The following is a 19,744-nucleotide window of genomic DNA, read 5'->3' on the forward strand; positions in this document are numbered from 1 at the left end:
TAATACAGTTGAGGAATATAATGAGCAAAGCCATAAAATGATGAAGTAAAAATTTTAGTCTCATTAACTGTAGGTTATTTTTACAACTGAGCTATAAAGAAAGAAAATCTCTCTCTCCTTTGCTTTAGGTGAAGTATGGTATATCAGAGAAAGAAGAGGTCAGTCCTGACTTATCACATGCTGATGAATTGTCAGAATGTTACAGCAGACTTGATTCTTTAACTTATAAGGTTAGGTTTTTTTATTCATGATTTTTGTATTATTTATAGTATGTTAAATTGCTCTCTGTTTTCCTGTCATTGCTAACATTATTTGTGTTTCTATCTAAACTACAATTGACATATATATGGGGTTTTTATCTTTAGTTACTCTGGCCTTTGATTTTTAAAATAGTACTTCTATTTTGCTGTAATAACATCTCACTATGCTGTAATTATTTCTTTACCAGACTGAAAATTTCTTGGGACAAGGAATGGGACAAGGTGATGCTCTATCACCTGTTGCAATGCTGGGCTGTAGTAACAACAAATATAGCAAATGAAGAAATGGCTCTACTGCTAGTTTCTAAGCATAAGAGCTGCTCTTATAAATATAAGGGATTATTATAATTTAGTGTGTGGTAGCTATTCATTTATTCAGTCCTTTATGTGGCTGAAGTAGAGTTTATGAGAGAGGAAGTAAGTCAAGATTGCTGGGGAGTTTGAACACAGGTTATGCTGCGGGAACCCACCTCAGTTGGTTGTGAGGCAGGGTGCTGGTGGCAGTGTGGAGGGGGCTGGGATGGGGGGGATGGCAGAGGTCCAGCGACACTGGAGGCTCACACTGAGGCAGTGACAGGGTGAAGAGAAGAGGAAAGCGTGCAACTTTTCCGTGGTAGAATAAGCAAGTTGTGATGGTTGAGGGAGGAGGGGAAAAGGATAGGGAAGGCTAGCGTGAATGAGGGAGGTTTCCAGCTTGAGAGATTGGGAGGGCTTTTTAACTGAGATCCAGATATATCCGAATTCGAGATCTATAAGCAGCTGCTTGTGGTTCTTATCAAATGTGAATGTTTTCTCACCCGAGTGCTAGCAAAGAAATGCTTGGATAAAATTTGCTTCAGTCTTAACTGCATTTTGTGGTGTAGTGAATTAATTTGGCTGGATGTTAGGAAATGGAGAAATGCCTTTTTACTGAAGTTTTTCATTCCATTGTTTGTGGCTTTGGTTCAAACATTGTAACAACATGATTGGTAAAATGGAGTCTTTAGTCTTTGTTTTTAAAAAATCGTTTCTCTTAAAAAATTGCTTCTCTTAAAAAGAAACTAAAAATTCTTAGGGTTTGTAAACCTTGCCTGAAAGCAGAGGAGACTGCCCTGTGACTTCTTGAGTGTCTTTCTGTCCTGAGTCTGTGTGTGCTGCTCAGTTATTGTATGTTCATCATCTGAAGCCCACTTCAGTGCTCCATGCAACTTGTGGTCCACACTCAAGTAAAAAGTACTTTTCACACGTTCTAAATGTCTGTAAGATGTGCACTACCCTCCCTCAGAAACTAGGCCACTGTGGTGTTTGTAGAGCTAATTTCAGAGGAAGTCTGTTCTAATGAAGGACTCTGTGCAGAGGGGGTGCCATGTGTGTAGGACACTCTGGAGAAGCCATGGTTCCTGACATATGGTACGGGGTGATCGATAGTTGGCAGGAAAAATTAATAAAAGGCCAAAAGTAATATGCACATTCAAGAAAATCTTTGCTGTGTCCTTCATTTTCCGGCTTCATGCTATCCCTGTTTCTCTTTGTCCTCTCTTTCTGGGTTATTTTTCCCCCCCTTTTTCCTTTCATTCCTTTCTTTGTTAAACCATTACTTTGGAATTAGGAAGAGGCAGATTGGTCCAGGTGTTCTTGTCCACGTCTCTGCTTCCTTGTTTCACGATCTTCAGTTTTTTATTTTTTTTGTGGTACGCGGGCCTCTCACTGTTTTGGCCTCTCCCGCCGCGGAGCACAGGCTCCGGACGCGCAGGCCCAGCGGCCATGGCTCACGGGCCCAGCCGCTCCGTGGCATGTGGAATCCTCCCAGGCCGGGGCACGAACCCGCGTGCCCTGCATCGGCAGGCGGACTCCCAACCACTGCGCCACCAGGGAAGCCCATGATCTTCAGTTTTAAAATTGCTGAAAGTCAGCAAGAAAACTGCCAGTCAGGGCGCAGTGTGGGACATGTGTTCCTTATTTGTTGCCTACTTGCCCTTTGCAAAGAGAACCCACAAGAAGCAGGTGAGATCTACATTTTAATGCGAGCTTGATAAAAAATAAAGAGCTCCTTACTTTGATCTCGATGGGGCCACTAGGCTAGAAACTTGACCCTTATTACATTAAACTTTGAGGCTAACTAATGTTGTATTTATTTTGTGGTTACAGATCGATGAGTGTGAAAAGCAGAAGAGAAAAGACTGTGAAAGTCAAAGCAATCCTGTTTTTAGGAGATACTTAAATAAGATTTTAATTGAAACCAGAAAGCTTGGCCTTGTGAGTATTTGGTGGTGTGATACTAATCAGTGTAGTGGGTATTTTCGTTATTTATTAATTTCACATTATATCAAGCAGTGGCAAAGCATCATCATGCTTCAACAGAGAATACCTGACTCACCCTTTTATCAAAACCTTCATGCAGGATTGAAGGCAGCTGCCTGCTTTACAGTGGTTTGGTGGAAGGCAAGTGAGCAGTGCAGATCCCTCCTCTTTTTCCTGTAGTTCATGGGGATTTACTTACTCTGTGCACTGCCCTACCACTTAATTGAGTTGGAGGGAGAGGGAGTTTTTTTTTTTTTTTTTTTTTTAATTTTGGCTGCACTGCACTGCATGTGGGATCTTAGTTCCTCAACCAGGGATTGAACACACGCCTCCCTGTATTGGAAGGTGAAGGGGAAGTCCAGAGGGAGATTGTTTTAAATTTGCTATTTGAACTTTACTGAACAGTTAGAAACTTAATAAACTCATGACTTGGTAAGGGAATTCTATCCCAGTCCTTCCTTCTTGTTTTCTACCACTTCCACACTTTCTTATTCAGATGATGTAATATTACATATTGCGAAAAAGAAAAGTGTGTTTTAAGTAGTTTTTTCTCCCTAGCTGTTTACTGTGGCAAGGTTGCTTTATAGAAATTACATATCAGGCACACACTGTTCATGACTAATGTTAAGATTCCAGTTTTTAGAGTCATTGTTTTCACTTTGAGGAGTCGAAACATCAAGAAAACTTAAAAAAAGGGGGTGTTAGATGAATAGTAATCCCACCTTATTTTGGAGATGTAAAAGCAGATGTACTCACATGTACACCCTTCAGTTTGAGTCTTATAACTGAGTGCAAGGTGGAAAAGAGTCTATTTTATAGATGAGGAAACAGGTAGAGTCAGAAAATACTCAAGATGGAGATGCTTGGAATATTTCGTTCCTGGTCTTTTAGAAATATTAATCAATGGACGCTTTTTTATACTTACTGATGATTTGTGATATTACATGACACTTTGGTTTTTCTTATTTTATATTTACTTTTTAATATAAATATCAGTATTTACTATTAGAAAAGATAATGTTTATAATGATTTTGCTAACCTGAACTCTCAGTAATATAGTTGTGACTGTCATGCATATTTATGGAAACCAGATTTTGCTGCTTTTTGAGATCCTTTTTGTTTTTCTTATTTGTACTACTGCAAATTTTAGGCTATTTGAAAACTGTGTCAGCAAATGGAAAGTCATAAATGGAATCATAAAATAATGATAGTTTATCCTCATTATTTGTGGATTCCATATTTTTGAATATTTCAAATATTAAACTTTATTTGTAACCTCAGAATCAGTACTCCTGCTTTTGTGGTCACTTTCAGATATGCGCGGAGTGACAAAACGTTTGAGTTGCTCAGTGAGCCCATTCTCAGCTGAGGTGAAACAAGGCCATTTTTTTGTCTTCTTGTTTTCAGCTCTCATGTTATAAACAAGTACTTTTATGTGGTCTGTTTATTTTTTCGGGCTTTTATTTTTTAATTTAAAAATTTTTGCTGTTTAAAAATCTCCCGGGATTCCCTGGTGGTGCAGTGGTTGAGAGTCCACCTGCTGATGCAGGGGACGCGGGGTCGTGCCCCGGTATGGGAAGATCCCACATGCCGCGGAGCGGCTGGGCCCGTGAGCCATGGCCGCTGAGCCTGTGCGTCCATGGCTGCTGAGCCTGCACGTCCAGAGCCTGTGCTCCGCTACGGGAGAGGCCACAACAGTGAGAGAGGCCCGCTTACTGCAAAAAAAAAAAAAAAAATCTCCCAAGTTTATGCTGTCTAGTGTTCCTAAGCACAAGAAGGCTGAGATGTGCCTTAAAGAAAATTCCCTTGTTAGTTAAGCTTAGTTCAGTCATTAGTCATAGTGCTGTTGGCTATGAGCTCAGTGTTAATGGATCCACAGTATATATATTAAGGTGTCTTTATATATTTTTAATTTCTTTCCTTTTTTTCCTTCAATATTTATTTATTTTGGCTGTGCTGGGTCTTAGTTGTGGCATGCGGGATGGTTTTTTTTTTTTAGTTGCAGCACACGGGGTTCTTAGTTGCGGCATGCATGTGGGATCTAGTTCTCAGACCGGGGATTGAACATGGGCCCCCCGCATTGGGAGCGTGGAGTCTTACACACTGGACCAGCAGGGAAGTCCCTATATTAAGGTGTCTTTAAACAGTAACATAAAAAGGTTATGAATTGATTGGTTGATGAAAATGTGCTTGCAGGAACCTAACCCTGTATTTCCTGTAGGAGCCATGGTTCAGTATTTGCTAACTAGTGTTCAGGGTGACTATAGAATGTAAGTACTGCAGATAGCAGGAATCAACTGTAATTTAGTAAAATGTACTGTATGTTACTTGCATAGAGTTTTATAATTTTTGAAGTGTTTTTCACATTATCTTTGGTTTTCATGTTGGCCTGTGAGTCAGACAGGTAGATATTATTCCTCTTATTTTATACCTGTGAAATATTGTGAACTAATTATATATTTAGTTCCAAATTAGCTTTTGTCTTAAAATATTTCATTGAGTAATGATAAAATTCTCCTTTTCTGGTTTTTTTTTTTTTTGGCAAATTTAATTCAGCCTGATGAAAACAAAGGTGATATGCATTATGATGCCGAGATTATCCTTAAAAGACAAACCTTGTTAGAAATACAGAAGTTTCTCAGTGGAGAGGATTGGAAGCCAGGAGCCTTGGATGATGCACTAAGTGATATTTTAATTAATTTTAAGTTTCATAATTTTGAAACATGGAAGTGGCAATTTGAAGATTCCTTTGGAGTGGATCCATATAATGTATTCATGGTAAGATGGGATGAGGGGGACATGATTAACATGTTTTTATTTTTAACATGTTTTTGTTTTTTAAAACACTTAAAAAACCCCACCACAATTATGTTGAGAACTCATACTAAGTCACTGTTACTGGGTTGACGAACATGCAGCAAAATGGTACGAATGATTTTGCGTATTCAAGTCCAGTTCTTTTGTTTTTGCTGACGATCAGTGTTGTTTTTGGGAAGGATGGCTTGGCGGTGACTCTTCTTTCTATTCTGTTTCTGTTTCTGAGGTGCTTCTGTGTCTGCTCTGCATCGTGGTGTTAGTAGCTACTGAGCTGTGGACACGTGTTCGTTGGTACACCCAGTTGAGACGTGTTTTATTCATCAGTTTTCTCATCAGTTTGGGATGGAATTGGTTGTATTTATATAAGGTATTGTATAGATAGAAGGTTTTTAAATTTTCAAATGTTATTTCATAATGAAAGACTGTAATCCATTTAGAGCTAGTATATAATCTTGCCTCAGACGAGGGCAGGAGGCAGTGATTGGAGGTGGTGATGGTGAGGAAATTGGCAGCTGCTCAGGTGTCCCTGGTGTTTTGGGTCCTTGACCAGTTAGTGGGGAAAAATGTGCAGTCCTGATTTTCATAACCCAATTCCTGATGTTGGGTGGCATCTGGACAGCTAAATCAGAATAGAGTTATGTAGACACACTTGAAAAATTCTCATGTAGGTAATTTGGGGTATGTCTTTTTATTTGCTAGAAGTGATACCAAAATACTGTTTTTAAAAATTAGTTTATTTTCTGAATATAAAAGTGGTATATTTATGGTAAAGAAGATAGGAAAGATAGAAAGATACAGAGAAAGTTAATTCTTAAAAATTGTCTAGGGAATTCCCTGGCAGTCCAGTGGTTAGAACTCGGCACTCTCACTGCCAGGGGCCCGGGTTCGATCCCTGGTCAGGGAACTAAGATCCCGCAAGCTGCGTGCAGTGGCCAAAAAATAAAATAAAATTGTTTATAATTTTACCACCTAGAGATAATCACTGTAGATATTTTGAGGTATTTCTTTATAAACTTTTTCTAAATTTTTAATTCTTTAAAAATCAGGACCACATTATATATAGAAATTTGAAGAAGCATTATTGTTCCTGTCAAAATAGCATAATCATTTAAGGAAAATTTTAGACCTTTTTAGCAGGGTGAGTCAAGTAGCCAACTATTTTCAGTGAATTCATCTGATTAAATCATTGTGATATTTCCTTAGCTCTAAGTTCTATAGCTTCTAGAACTAAGTATTTACAAATTGGAGGAAAGAAGGTAGTTTGGTTGAAAATTGTTCTCTCAATGATTTCCCCCAGGGCTTTTATTTATAAAAGGCATATTGGTCATTTGTGCTAAAAATCATCCAAAGCAAAACACCATTTTGTCATGAATTGTGTAAGAGAATGAGTAGTCGTTAATATGTATAGCTATATTTGGGGGCATGATATCAGCTATATTTGAACTAATTTTTAAAACAATCTTTTTAGTAAAAACGTTTTCCTTCCTCCTCATAATTACTTTATAAAGAAGGCAATTGCAGTTAGTTCTTTACCTGTTGCATTAAGACTGTTTTGCCATGAGCTGAAAAGAGCCACTTTAAAAAAATAATATATTTTTTTCTGTGAAAAATTTTTAAATAATCTGGTTTGGGTGAATGGTGAAGACACACTTTGAACTAAGGTTTTTAGGATGTGTAGGCGTAACCTTCATTGTTAGCAGCCTTTCATGGTTCCCTTTGGTGTTGGTCAGCTAGCCTTTGCCCAGCATCAGGCTGAAGTTGCCAAGATGGAGCCATTAAACAATGTGTGTGCTGAGAACATGGATTGGACTGGAAGTCTCTTGGGTAAGGTGTTGGTTCCCTTGGCCTTATTTTGAGTAGAATTTCTGAGAATGAAAAAACATATTAATAATTACAAAGAAATGATAAAATGCCAGAAGGAGGCTTTCTATGACTGAATCTTTAGTATCAGAACAGGCAAGAAGAGTCTTAGGTTTCAGACCAGTGACTTTTGTGTTCATGTAATGTGACAGGAAAGGGATAGAAAGTGTGTATATTGCTGGCTCTTATATTATCTGTCTCCCTGCATTAGACTCACTTTTGTTCATCTAGTCCTTAGCACAGTGTCTAGCACATTCTGGGTCCTCAGCAGAAGTTTATTAGAGAAGTGAATCAATGTATATATGAATTCATTTCCATCTTCGATTTAATCTCCTTATATTGACGTGTGAAATCTTATTGTAGCTTTACTGTTTTTTTTAAAAATTAGGAATTATTTTACTTTTTCTCACAAATTTTATGAACACTCACTAATGTTGACTGCCTTTAGTTATAGGTATCTAACAGTGGGAATGGTTTGATGATCAAAGTCTCTTTATAAATGCAAGTCTGTAATGACTGACCCAGAATAGAATCTCAGCAACAAATCAAGGTGTCCAAAAAATTAATTTTCTTGAAAAGATACGGGAGCCAAACCAGCCCAGCCTTGCTTCCTGGTTTCAGGGGACAACTAAATGCCTCCTGTAGCTCTTGCTAGTACATAATGTACATGAGTCTGATTTAGAAAAAGTGAGAGAACTAATGTTCTACTTTATTTTGTAAAATAAGTAAAGAACTGACATTTTTAATTGAAATTTTTTGGACATAGTTGTAGATTCACAGGTAGCTGTAAGAAACAGAGAGATCCTGTGTACCCTTTACCCACTTCCCCCACTGGTAACATCTTGCATACTTACAATAGTGCAGTATCACAACCAGGATATCGACTTTGATACAAGCCACCAATCTTATTCAGATTTCCCCAGTTTTACTTGGATTCCTTTGTGTGTGTAAAGAACTGTTTTTGTTTACCTTTTGGAAATCCTAATAAAATATATTTTACCTGTATAAGAGTTGTATAATTTGCATGGATTTTTAGAATAAACATTTTGGACATAAGATGAAATTTTAAAAAATCACTGTTACTGGGAGACTGTTTGCAAAACAATTTAAAATTGATTGGGGGTTGTGGGGAGAGGGACAGTTAAAACTAAAATATTGTCTTATTTGGGAATGAAATGTGACTTTTTAAAAAAATGACTGTTTTTGTCTGTTTCTCTAAATAGAATGGCTTAGAAGTTCATGGACCTATAAGGATGACTCATGCCAAAAATACTATGAGCTCTTATTAGTCAACCCTATTTTGTTGGTCCCACCAACAAAGGTTAGAATATATTTTGTGAAAATTACTTATACAAAGCAAGTAAAAAGTCTCTGTATTTATTAAAAATTGTTAGTGTTTTTTACCATCATTTTGCTAATAATAAACCTTTGTTCTAGAAAAAAATACTTCCATTACACAGTGATTTTCACATGAAAAGTATATGATAACATTTAAATGTATGGAATTTCATAATTTCAGCCTCAGTACAGTCGATTATGGCTTATTCTATATGCCTCAATCCTTTGAGGAAAAAAATTAAGTTGTTTTTATCTTTTGTTGTAGGCACTAGCAGTTACATTCACCAACTTTGTCACGGAGCCATTGAAGCATATTGGAAAAGGAGTTGGTGAATTTATTAAAGCACTCATGAAGGAGATCCCAGTGTTACTACACATTCCAGTGCTGATAATTATGGCATTAGCTGTCCTGGTTAGTATATAGCACTGTTAACAATTAACAGGATTTACAGAAAAAAGGCAATTCTGAAATTATTAGGTTTCTTTTATGTTGTAAATCAGGCTAAGTCATGCTTAATGGTATGAAAAGATGATTTTTAAGTGATAAATGTTTGTTTATACTTACTTGTACATTCCTCTAAGCAAGAAAACGGTTCTCAAGTTTGATTGTAGGTGTCAAAGTGGTGATTTAGAATAATACCCTCTTTTAACAGTTGTTCTTTAAACTTCATGAATTAATACACATGACATCAGTTATGTCTTCTTTGAGAAAGGAGACCTTATTTCAGTCTGAATTTTTGCCACACTGAGAACAGAAGAACAGTGGGTTTAACACAGCATCAGAAAGGGATGTAGAAAGAGGTGGGTGTACTAAGAAACAATTTGGGGGATCCAGGAGCAGACATTTATTAAGGAATATTACAATATTACTTGTCAGTCATCCATGGTCTCTTCAGCTCTTTTTTTGGTTGATTTTCAGCCCTTACCCTAATAAAGCAGTTGTCTCATAAAACAAAATGCAAAGAACTCAGATGTGCCTGGGGAAATTATTAAAGAATTGTCTTCCCTTAAGGATACAAAATTCACTATGATCTATTTACTTAAAAATTATTCTTGTTTTGTTTTTTGGCTTGTGATTAGGATTCATTGGTTTAGGGATATGGTTTTGTTAGGTGACATTAGTTGTATAATAGTAGTTTAGTCTCCAAGACTGAAATTATAAGCAAAACCCCTTCATCGCTTGTTGCTTTATCTGCTGCCTAAGAAAAGGCCTTTTGCTGCTCTGTCTTCAAAGAGTAGTATCTCCAGTACAGTGGTTTTCAAACTTTTTGTTCTCAGGACCCTTCTGTATTCTTCAGAATTGAACACCACAAAGAGTACTTGTTTGTGGGAGGTTTATTTATTGATATTTACCAGAAATTTTTAAAATACAAGTATACACAAGCACACAGTGCATGAGCCATCAGAGTGAGGCAGTCACTGTAGCCCCACAAGACTCTGCTGTACAAGAGGAGAGTGAAGAAGACTAATGTCTTTGTATTATGAAAACTTTTGACCTCACAGATTCCTGAGTCTCAGAGATCCCCTGAGGGGTCCCTGGGCCACACTTTGAGAACTGCTGCCTAGTTTTTCCCTTGGAGTGTGACTCAAAACCTGTTGAATTTTAGCTGTAGCTAAAGCGAGTTTGTAAAAAATAAGCCTACAGGAGAATATTTACATAATGGTGTACAACTTTAATTTTCAGCATTTACCTTATATGATGTGTGTGAATGCAGACAACACATGAGCAATGATCAGACAATTAATACCTTTTAAATTTCTAGGCTTTAGCCTAACTGCTGTTATAATTCAATAAAAATGTGTCCAGCTGATTGAAATGTCTACTTAATACTTGGCAATTTCTCAAATTTTTTTGGCTACTCTGGCCCTGTATTAATCTAGAGAAAACCCAGTGAAATTAAGATGTTTATATCTATAAATGCCACAAGTTATGAAATTTTGTTGGCACCGTGGAAAGCACCTCAAAATTTCGTTGTAAGTCAGCCATTAAGTACTCAGGAATATGTATTTCTTTTCCTTCTAGAGTTTCTGCTATGGTGCTGGAAAATCAGTTAATATGCTGAGACATGTGGGTGGCCCTGAAAGAAAACCATCCCAGGCACTTCAGCCAGGTGAAAGAAGATGGCAGCAGGAAATTGATTATAGACCCCATGGTGGAGCAGGTGATGCAGATTTCTATTATAGGGGCCAGATTGGCCCCATTGAACAAGGCCCTAATGACAAAACATGTGAGGGTAGAAGAGATGTTTTGAGAGAGAGAGATGTTGACTTGAGATTTCAGACTGGCAACAAGAGCCTTGAAGTGCTTCCGGCATTTGATTTACCAGACGCAGAGGCGAGAGAGCATCCCAAGGTGGTACCCAGTGTAAGTCAGCAACTGTTTATTTCGCTGTCCCTTCATACTAGGTGTAAGTGCTTCCTATAGTGCTTTTGGTTAAGTGCTTTTACTTTTCATGGTTAATTATATCACCAGTGATAATAATTATTCACTCTCCCCCTTTCTGGTTGAAAGTCCATCCTCCTCAGAAGAAATGAGATTTAATTTTTATGTTAAATAGTATTTAACAGTAATTTGTTGGAACAGGTGGTAATTCATAATGACATTTCATAGGAAACCAACAAGTGAGCATGACTGAAATTTCTACCTTTGAAGAGATCAGAGAGAAGTCCTCACTGAAGGCCTGGAGCCTTAGGGAGCCAACCCGCAGGAGAGCCCTGAAGCCTTAGGTAGATGGAAGAGTGAGCTGGGAAAGGACCAAAAACCTCGCTTTCCCAAATCTTTTATATCGTTGGCTGGCTAGACTATACTTTTTACCTGTGGAATGGTGAGGCCTCTTTTCCACCATTATTGGCGATTTAAAGGGACATTTCCATTTCTGTTTGAGAGAGGACTTTGTATTGTCATTTGCAAAGTTTAGATTGCAGACGCAAACCTTTGAGAAATAGTAAGAAGCGCAGTAGAATCTAGGAAATTGTAGAATCCCTTCCCATGGAGTTCCTTAGAAGAACGTATCTGCCTGCGTCTAGAAAATTAAGATGTTCCTTTCAGCTTTAATAGTTAATGGTTATCTGTCACTCATCTCAAAAATCCTCCAGTGAGTTCCGGGCTCACTTGAAGGGAAAGCCAAAGATATCAAGATGGCCTGGGGCTTCCCACCTCTGTTACCACGCTGCTCTCTCCTCCTGTGCCCCCTCCACCCTCATTCTCCTTCAGCCACAAGGGCCTCCTGCCTATTCCTTGAACTCAGGCCTTTGTACTTGCTGTTCACTATCTAGAATGCTGTTCCCAATATATTCATAAGGTTCATTTCTTCAAGCCTTTGCTCATGTCTTTTCAGACCGCCCTAATTTAAACAGCTATGCAACCCTCCCACCCCCAGCATGATACTTTGTTAATTTATTGCCTGATTCTCTCCCCAGCTTAAATGTAAATTCCAGGGAGGGCAGGGGTTTTTGTCTGTTTGTTGTCTTGTATCCCCAGCACCTCGAACTTAATGTATGCTCAGTAAATATTTGTTGAATGAATTATTCTCCCTAGCAAGAGGAGTTAGCAGTACTGGTCACCAGTCTTCCTGACCCTTCCTTAAGCTGCATCACTAGACCACCTGGCATATCCTGAGTTTCCCATTCCTCCATGTACAGTTCTGTGAGGCTTAATAACATTTATATAATTACAATCCAGCACTGGAACCAGGACTTGAAAGAGTTCAACGTTTGCTATAACAGATTTGTGTGGGAACTTGTTGAACATGTTTATTACAGACTTTCACATTATGTTAATTAAACAATTAAAACACTGTAATTCTCTACTTTGTAGCATAAATCACCTATTTTGGATACAAAGCCCAAAGAAATTGGTGGAATCTCAGGAGAAAGCACACTGACTGAAAGCAGCCAGTCTGCTAAGCCTGTCTCTGGCCAAAAGATACCAGAGTGTGTGGAAGGTTCACCTGCAGTGGAAAAGGCCCAGCTCAGGACTGACACCACAGGCGGCCCAGAGGAAGGCAGCACATCCAGCCCAGCACTGCAGTGAGGGTGTGTGGAAGGGATCCAGACTGCAGCCCATATGGCTAGAGGAACACAGACATGGACCACAGCTCTGAGGTCATCTTTTGAGTTTTGTAAAGTATACTCCTCACAGCTATTTCTTCTTCTCTACAAATATTCTGTTATTTACTACACAGGTGCCAACTTAAACATCAGTATTTTTACTCACAATCAGAATTAACAAGCACACGTGTATCTCTGTTTAATTTCATGTTTCTTTGATATTAAGATGCATTATAAGGTTTTGAAGTGTTAATTCTGGAACAGGATCTCATAGATGACATATGGCAAGCATTAATGATTTTGAATAATCAAAGAGGCCAGTCTGAATTAGGGGACATTGAAAAAGAAGTTCTGTTGTTTACAGGCATATATAGGAACCAACTCACCAAAGTGTGTGTTGCCTCGTGGAAGTCCTGTGATACCTGCTTTAGTGAACAGAATTATTTGTTGTGCACTGGACGCAGACTATGTCAAGTGGTAGGTACTCAAAACCAACATTTAAGGAAAGTCACTGTAGTCATGCTTACCCTCTTCAGTCACTTCAGCATTTTAGTGCAGCCACGGAGTCTGCATCACCAGTGTCAGTCTGCCTCATGTAGGCTGCCTGCAGATCAGCCTTCATCTCTCAACTCTTACCGCTATTACTGGGCCTGCTTCCTTATCACCCCCTTTACTTTATCCTTAGCTAAGACAGAACTGAAGATTGTCAGGGGAATTTAGATTACATAGCTTGTTAAGTCAGTAATCTCAGTTTTACATCCTTTGAGAATGGCTTTATTTCCCCAGCAGATGAAGTACACAGGCTTTATAAGACCTGTTTTCCTTGCTACTCAGAATCCCAGCAGTTGTGATTGTTAGATATTACTATATCTTATTTATATTACAGTAAACCATACTGTCCAAGCCATATGAAGTTCTAATTTTTAGAGATCTATACAAAGAGAGGAATAAATACCACAATAAGGAAAACAGAGTAGGATGTTTTTTTTTAACCCTAGACAGGTGATATAATCAACATTTTAAATTAGTTATTCTGATTTTTAAACTATTCTTCATTTTAAACTTTCTAAAAAGGGAATTTATAAATTTTTCACAAGATCTAACTAGGAAGCACATATATTACACATATTCGGGTATCCTTTATCTTAACCTTCATACTACAATTTATATTCAGCTGCTTACTAAAAATGATAGCAGTCAGGAATGGTCTTAAAATTTTCATGCAGGCATTTCTTTCAGAAAAAAAGATGTATTTAAAGCATTTGCTTTTTTTTTTTTTTTTTTTTTTCAGAAGCCCAGCATTTGCTTTTTGATATGTTTTTTACGTGAAATGCAGAAATACCCCCTTTTTGGCTCCCAGAAGCATCACTTAGATGCCTGTAACAATTTAATTTTATGTGTTAATATTATTTTCTAGCTTCGTACTGCAAACAGTATTTCATCAGAAAGGTAATTTTCTCCAAGAAATACAAAAGGATTTTATATAAAACTTTATAACATAGTAGGCATGTAGGGATGCCAGCAGTTTGGGATAGATTTGTGAACATTGATGAATATAAAGTAGTCATCTGGGGCAGGCCTGTTCACACTGATTGTATGCTCTGAAGGTGCTAATTGTCCTCTGAGCTGTGAAATGAATGCCTCAGTTGATAGACTGTAACTGTGAGAGTTCAGTTAATGTTGTTTTGCACTTCTGACTGCTTTTTATCCAAAAATGAATCTTTAAAAGAAAATTTAAGAAAAAGTTCACCTTTGTATTCTTTCATTACAGATAACCATTTGGGGGTGAAATCTACTTTGACAGCAAGGCAGCAAGGTACTGCTGTTGAAAGGTGACAGCAATTCAGGGAAGACTTATTAAAGCAAATTGAATATATCAAGGCCAGTTTATAACTAGAAGAAACAGCCTTGTTTATTGTCTAGCCAATGTTTATCATTAAAATCAAGGATGATAGTAACGAGCTTTTAGGAAAATCAGAGTGGGGCAGATAGCTTTTCAAAAGCAGTTTTTAAGTGGAATGGATAACGCTGAATGTTTACAGGGTCTGAGAACTACCATATACACAAAATAAACACTTATTTTTACATTATTGTGGTTTGGTATGCTGTCTTTGCTCAGTAAATATGCTGATAAGAAAAAGCCCAATGGAATTTAAGTGCAGGTTTTAAAAGGATGCTAATCCAGGACATTATCCTCTATATATAATACATAAAGCATAATATAATCCAGGTGTTAGTACTTTTGACAAAATTTGTGCCTGATCTCAGAACCAGGAGTATCTTTTTTTTTTTCCTCTGAGCCCTTAATGTGAGTCCAGATTGTGTAACTATCTTTCTTCTCATTTTTTAAAACATTAGCTATTTGTAGAAGTGCTTTTCACTGCCCGTAAAAATCGCCTGGAGGATTTTTAGAAAGAACAAAGGCCCAGAGCCCTAGATCCCATCCCAGCTGTGTAGAATCAGAAGCAACCAGAGGTGAATGAGTTGCCAACTTGTTCCAGGCGTGGGCATTTGTATTATGCAATTCAGCCTTAGTCCAGGCCCAGCTCTGTCCCATCCTTGTTGACTTGCTTTTGCTAAACTTATGTCATGTTGCATTATGTCCCCTTGTAAAACCACCTTCAGTTTCTGGGAGGAGGCTTAATGACAACTGAGGGCTTAACCTACGTCTTTCGTACTTAATTTTTGTGACCTACGTTCTTGACAGAGTCACATGAGGGTTTTGGATTTTCTGACATTAGGTCCTAAAAAGTTTTACAACAGTACTTTGCAACAGAACATACAATTTTAAACCATTTTATATAGATATACACACACACACACACACAAAATGTACATATATACATATCTGTACTTATATATGTAAATATATAAAAATTAGTTATTTAAAAAATTACACAGAGGCCAAAACATGCTAAAGAAGTTTATTTTTAAGAGTTTCTTTTATAATGGTTTTGGCCTAAAATTATATTGAAAATAGAGATTTTCTTAGTGGAAAAAAATCTAGATTTTTTAATAGACTGTATAATTTTTTACACACTGGTCAAGTATATTATTTTTATGAAACAGCATAATTTCCCACTATATCGGTATAAAAAAGAGCCATTGTCAATTAAAAGTTAAAAAAAAAAAAATCTACCTCAGCAAGAGGATTAAATCCTAGGCTAAATTCATTTAACTTCCTACTTTACAAATACTAGGTAAAGGAATCTAACAAGTTGCAGAACATAATCCCAAGCAGTAATCACAGAAGTTGATTTTTCACTGCCCGTAAAAATCGCCTGGAGGATTTTTAGAAAGAACAAAGGCCCAGATCCCTAGATCCCACCTCTACCCTGAAACGAGTGTCCAGAGGAATGTTAATTAATACTATGCTATCAAAGGTTAAATATTTACATCATGCTAAAAACATTTTAAGTTCAGTACAGTGCTATAATTTCTCCTTTGAAGGAAAAAAGTAATAGATTGAATTTTCCTGCAGTGTTCTGAAAGGAAATAAGGTTGCTTTTAAAAAGATATTCATTGTATACTAGTGGTTTGCTTATTTTTTTCCTGAATTTTCAAGTTCCAACAGAGCATTATTCTGCAAAAGGTCCTTCGGTCCAAATTCAGTGTCTCTGTTTTGATCTCTTTGTAAAAGAACTCTCTGTTCATCCATTCTTTTTGCTTGAGACCGTAAAATAAGGCTAAAAAAGTCCTCATCTGGTACTGTTTGTCCCTTTGTGGCAGCAGGTGGTGGAGCGCATCTTTGATCATCTAATCTGGATCCCTAAAAATTTACAAGAAAGAGATTAAAATACAAATACTGCAGGGAAGGAGAGCACCAAGGTATGTCTGTCATTCACAATAAGAAAATGTAGCTTTAAACATTTTCTGCCTCTTAGAAGTTTACTCAATCTTTAGACCTGAAACCTAGTAAGATCTTTTATTTGAAATGACTTACATAATCAGGGCAAGTATAACAATAACAAGTATTGTGTATAACAAATATGAAGCCATAGCTTCATGGCTTTGGTAAGATTAGTTAAGATGCAAGGTCACCTATGTCTAAGATTATAATCTTACTGTAATAGGCATCACCAAATACAACGCACCAAATCCTTAGGTATATCGTGTGAGGTACAAAAACCCTACATCACTACCTTATAAATACTGTCTTCGGCCAAGGGTCAGCAAACTATAACCCACTGCCCACTGTTTTTTTACACAGTACTTTCATTTCAACACCACGCTTGTTTGTCTATGAACTGTGTATGGCTGTTTGCCTGCTACAAGGGCAGAGTTGAGCAGTTGCAACAAAGGCCACAGGGCCCCGAAAAGCCTAAAATATTTTCTCTGGCCCTTTACAGAAAAAGTTTGCCTACCCTTGTCTTAGGCAATAAAATCTGTTAAGGAAATAAATAACCCAGAGTGAATTTTTCCTTCAAGTTCTGACTTACGATTCTTATTTTAGAAGTACGTTAGAAATGTTTTTGATCAAATGAAAGCACTTAAAAGTCTACACGACAGTGTCTGGTATTGTAACTCAAGAATACAAGTAGGAATGTGATGGCTGCCATCGGAGTGCCCCGTGTTGCTAGGCGCCGTGCACCAACACGCCCGAGCGTTTAACCCCACCGCCCAGTGAGGGTGCCGTGGCTGCCCGGATTCCTAGTCAGCGCCATCCCACCCTCCACACACACCTGGTTCACTCTTCATCATCTCTCCCGTCACGATTCGTGGTCATTTCACTGTCCTCTAAGTTTACCCAGCACTCAGGCGCTTCAGCTCCTAGACCTCCCCTCCTCTGGTGTTTCATCCTTGCCCTCTGCCTTATCCAATAGCTCCCATGGTCAGAGGCCAGACACAGTCATTCTCAATAACTGCACCGTCTTTGAAATCATGATTTTAAAATATCTCATGTTGACCACGGACTCTTATTTTTCTAGATCAAGCTCCCCAGTACTACCCCCCAGTAAATCATTTTTTTAAAAACTGAGGTAAAATAAATATAAAATTTACCATTTTTTTTTTTTTTTTTTTTTGGGGTATGCGGGCCTCTCACTGTTTTGGCCCCTCCCTGATTGCGGTATGCGGGCCTCTCACTGTTGTGGCCTCTCCCGTTGCGGAGCACAGGCTCCTGACGCACAGGCTCAGCGACCATGGCTCACGGGCCCAGCCGCTCCGCGGCATGTGGGATCTTCCCGGACCGGGGCACGAACCCGTCCCCCCTGCATCGGCAGGCGGACTCTCAACCACTGCGCCACCAGGGAAGCCCCAAAATTTACCACTTTAACCATTTTTAAGTGTACAGTTCAGTATCAGGTACGTTCATATTGTTGTGCAATCATCACCACCATCCATCTCCAGAACTTTTTTCATCTTGCAAGACAAACTCTAAACCTATTAAACAACAACTCCCCATTCTCCCCTCTCTCCAGCCTCTGCAACCACCGTTCTACCTTGTCACTGTTAATTGGACCACTCTAACTAGCTCACATGAGTGGCATCAGAGTATTTGTCCTCTTGTGACTGCATATTTCTCAGCATCCATGTTGCAGCATGTTTTTAAGGCTGAAAATATTCTACTGTGTATGTACACCACATTTTGTTAATGCATTCATCTGCTCATGGACACTTGGGTTGCTTCCACCTTTTGGCTGTTGTGAATAATGCTGCTATGAATATGGGTGTACACATATCTGTTCATGTCCCTGCTTTCAATCATACCTAGAAGTGGGACTGTGTATGATAATTCTGTTCTTAACTTTTTGAGGAACTGCTGTACCGTTTTCCATAGCAGCTGCACCATTTTATATTCCCACCTGCAGTGCACAAGGGTTCTAATTTCTCCATATCTACACCAGCATTTGCTATTTTCTGCATTTTTTGGCTTGTTTTGATAGCCATCTTAATGGGCGTGAGGTGGTATCTTACTGTGGGTTTTGTTTTTTGTCTTTTTTTTCGGTTGCACCAGGTCTTAGTTGTGGCATGTGAACTCTTAGTTGCGTCATGCATGGGGAATCTAGTTCCCTGACCAGGGATCGAACCGGGCCCCCTGCATTGGGAGCATGGAGTCTTATCCACTGTGACACCAGGGAAGTCCCTCATTGTGGTTTTGATCTACATTTCTCTAATGATTTGTGATGTCAAGCATCATTTCCTATAATTACTGGCCATTTGTATATCATCTTTGGAGAAATATCTATTTGGGTTCTTTGCCCACTTTTGAATCAGGTTTTTTGTTGTTGAGCTTTTGGAGTTCTCTATATTCTAGATTAATCTTTATGTTATATGATTTGCACATATTTTCTGTGGGTTGCCTTTTTGCTTTGTTGATGGTGTCCTTTGATCCATAAAAGTTTTAAGGTTTCATGAAGTCCAATTTGTCTTTTTTTTCTTTTGTTGCCTGTGCCTTTGGTGTTGTAACCCAGAAACCACAGCCAAATCCAAAGTCATGAAGCTTTCCCCTTACGTTTTCTTCTAAGAGCTTTATAGTTTTTTAGTGCTTATATTTAGGTCTTTGATCCACTTTGAGTTAATTTTTGTCTATGGTATTAAGTAAAGGTCCAACTTAATTCTTTTGTATGTGGATATCGTGTTTTCCCAGCATCAACTGTTGATAAGACTTCCTTCCATATTGAATGGTCTTGTCATCCTTGTTGAAAACTGTTTGACAGTATATGAGAGTGTTTATTTCTGGGCTGTCTATTCAATTCCATTGGGTCTCATTATGCTGGTATCACACTGTTTTGATTACTGTAGCTTTGTGATAAATTCTGAAACCAGGAAGTGTGAGTCCTCCAACTTTGTTCTTCTTGTTCAAGATTGTTTTGGCTATTTGGGTTTCCTTGAGATTCCATATGAATTTTAGGATGGATTTTTAAATTTTTGTAAAAAAGCATCACTGAAATTTTTGATAGGGATTGCATTAAATATGTAGATCACACTGGGTGGTACTGACTTAAAACAATTTTTTTTTCACTTTATTAAGTGTCAGACCAGTATACTGGTCTGACCATTCCGTCACACTACCCCACAAATGAGGAGCGATGGGATTATGTTAGGTGTCAAAACAGTATTGACTTTTTAACAATCTTAAGTCTTCCAGTGGGAGGGACTTATGTCATATTTAATTTCTTTCAGAAATATTTTGTAG

The 19,744-nt window shown here is 38.0% G+C and overlaps 2 protein-coding genes across 8 annotated transcripts in view; one reads left to right on the plus strand and one right to left on the minus strand.

Annotated features, from left to right (window-relative positions):
- The window catches only part of CLCC1 (chloride channel CLIC like 1), a 38,844-nt gene that overhangs the window by 12,225 nt on the left and 6,875 nt on the right, over positions 1-19,744 (plus strand). For 2 of the 7 annotated variants that reach the window (XR_003002878.1, XR_003002879.1), the window contains exons 3-12: positions 129-230; positions 2,388-2,495; positions 5,098-5,319; positions 5,585-5,725; positions 7,089-7,182; positions 8,442-8,539; positions 8,822-8,968; positions 10,580-10,921; positions 12,374-12,660; positions 16,339-16,434. Coding sequence is in view for 4 of the 7 variants with exons in the window: in XM_024742075.1 (XP_024597843.1) it covers positions 129-230; positions 2,388-2,495; positions 5,098-5,319; positions 5,585-5,725; positions 7,089-7,182; positions 8,442-8,539; positions 8,822-8,968; positions 10,580-10,921; positions 12,374-12,589 (1,470 nt within the window). In the remaining 3 variants the exon portion in view is untranslated. Of the gene's footprint in view, positions 1-128; positions 231-2,387; positions 2,496-5,097; positions 5,320-5,584; positions 5,726-7,088; positions 7,183-8,441; positions 8,540-8,821; positions 8,969-10,579; positions 10,922-12,373; positions 13,892-16,338; positions 17,011-19,744 lie in introns of those variants that run through there. The other 5 variants (XR_003002877.1, XM_024742075.1, XM_024742076.1 and 2 more) reach the window with 5 other exon arrangements.
- GPSM2 (G protein signaling modulator 2) overlaps positions 15,541-19,744 on the minus strand; it is a 47,431-nt gene continuing 43,227 nt past the window's right edge. Inside the window, exon 14 of the mRNA XM_024742074.1 lies at positions 15,541-16,375. Coding sequence (XP_024597842.1) covers positions 16,148-16,375 — 228 coding nt within the window. The 3' untranslated portion in view covers positions 15,541-16,147. The remainder of the gene's footprint in view (positions 16,376-19,744) is intronic.

This window comes from Neophocaena asiaeorientalis, unplaced genomic scaffold (assembly GCF_003031525.2).
Source record: "Neophocaena asiaeorientalis asiaeorientalis breed wild unplaced genomic scaffold, Neophocaena_asiaeorientalis_V1.1 scaffold35, whole genome shotgun sequence".
In the NCBI taxonomy this organism is placed as follows: domain Eukaryota; kingdom Metazoa; phylum Chordata; class Mammalia; order Artiodactyla; family Phocoenidae; genus Neophocaena; species Neophocaena asiaeorientalis.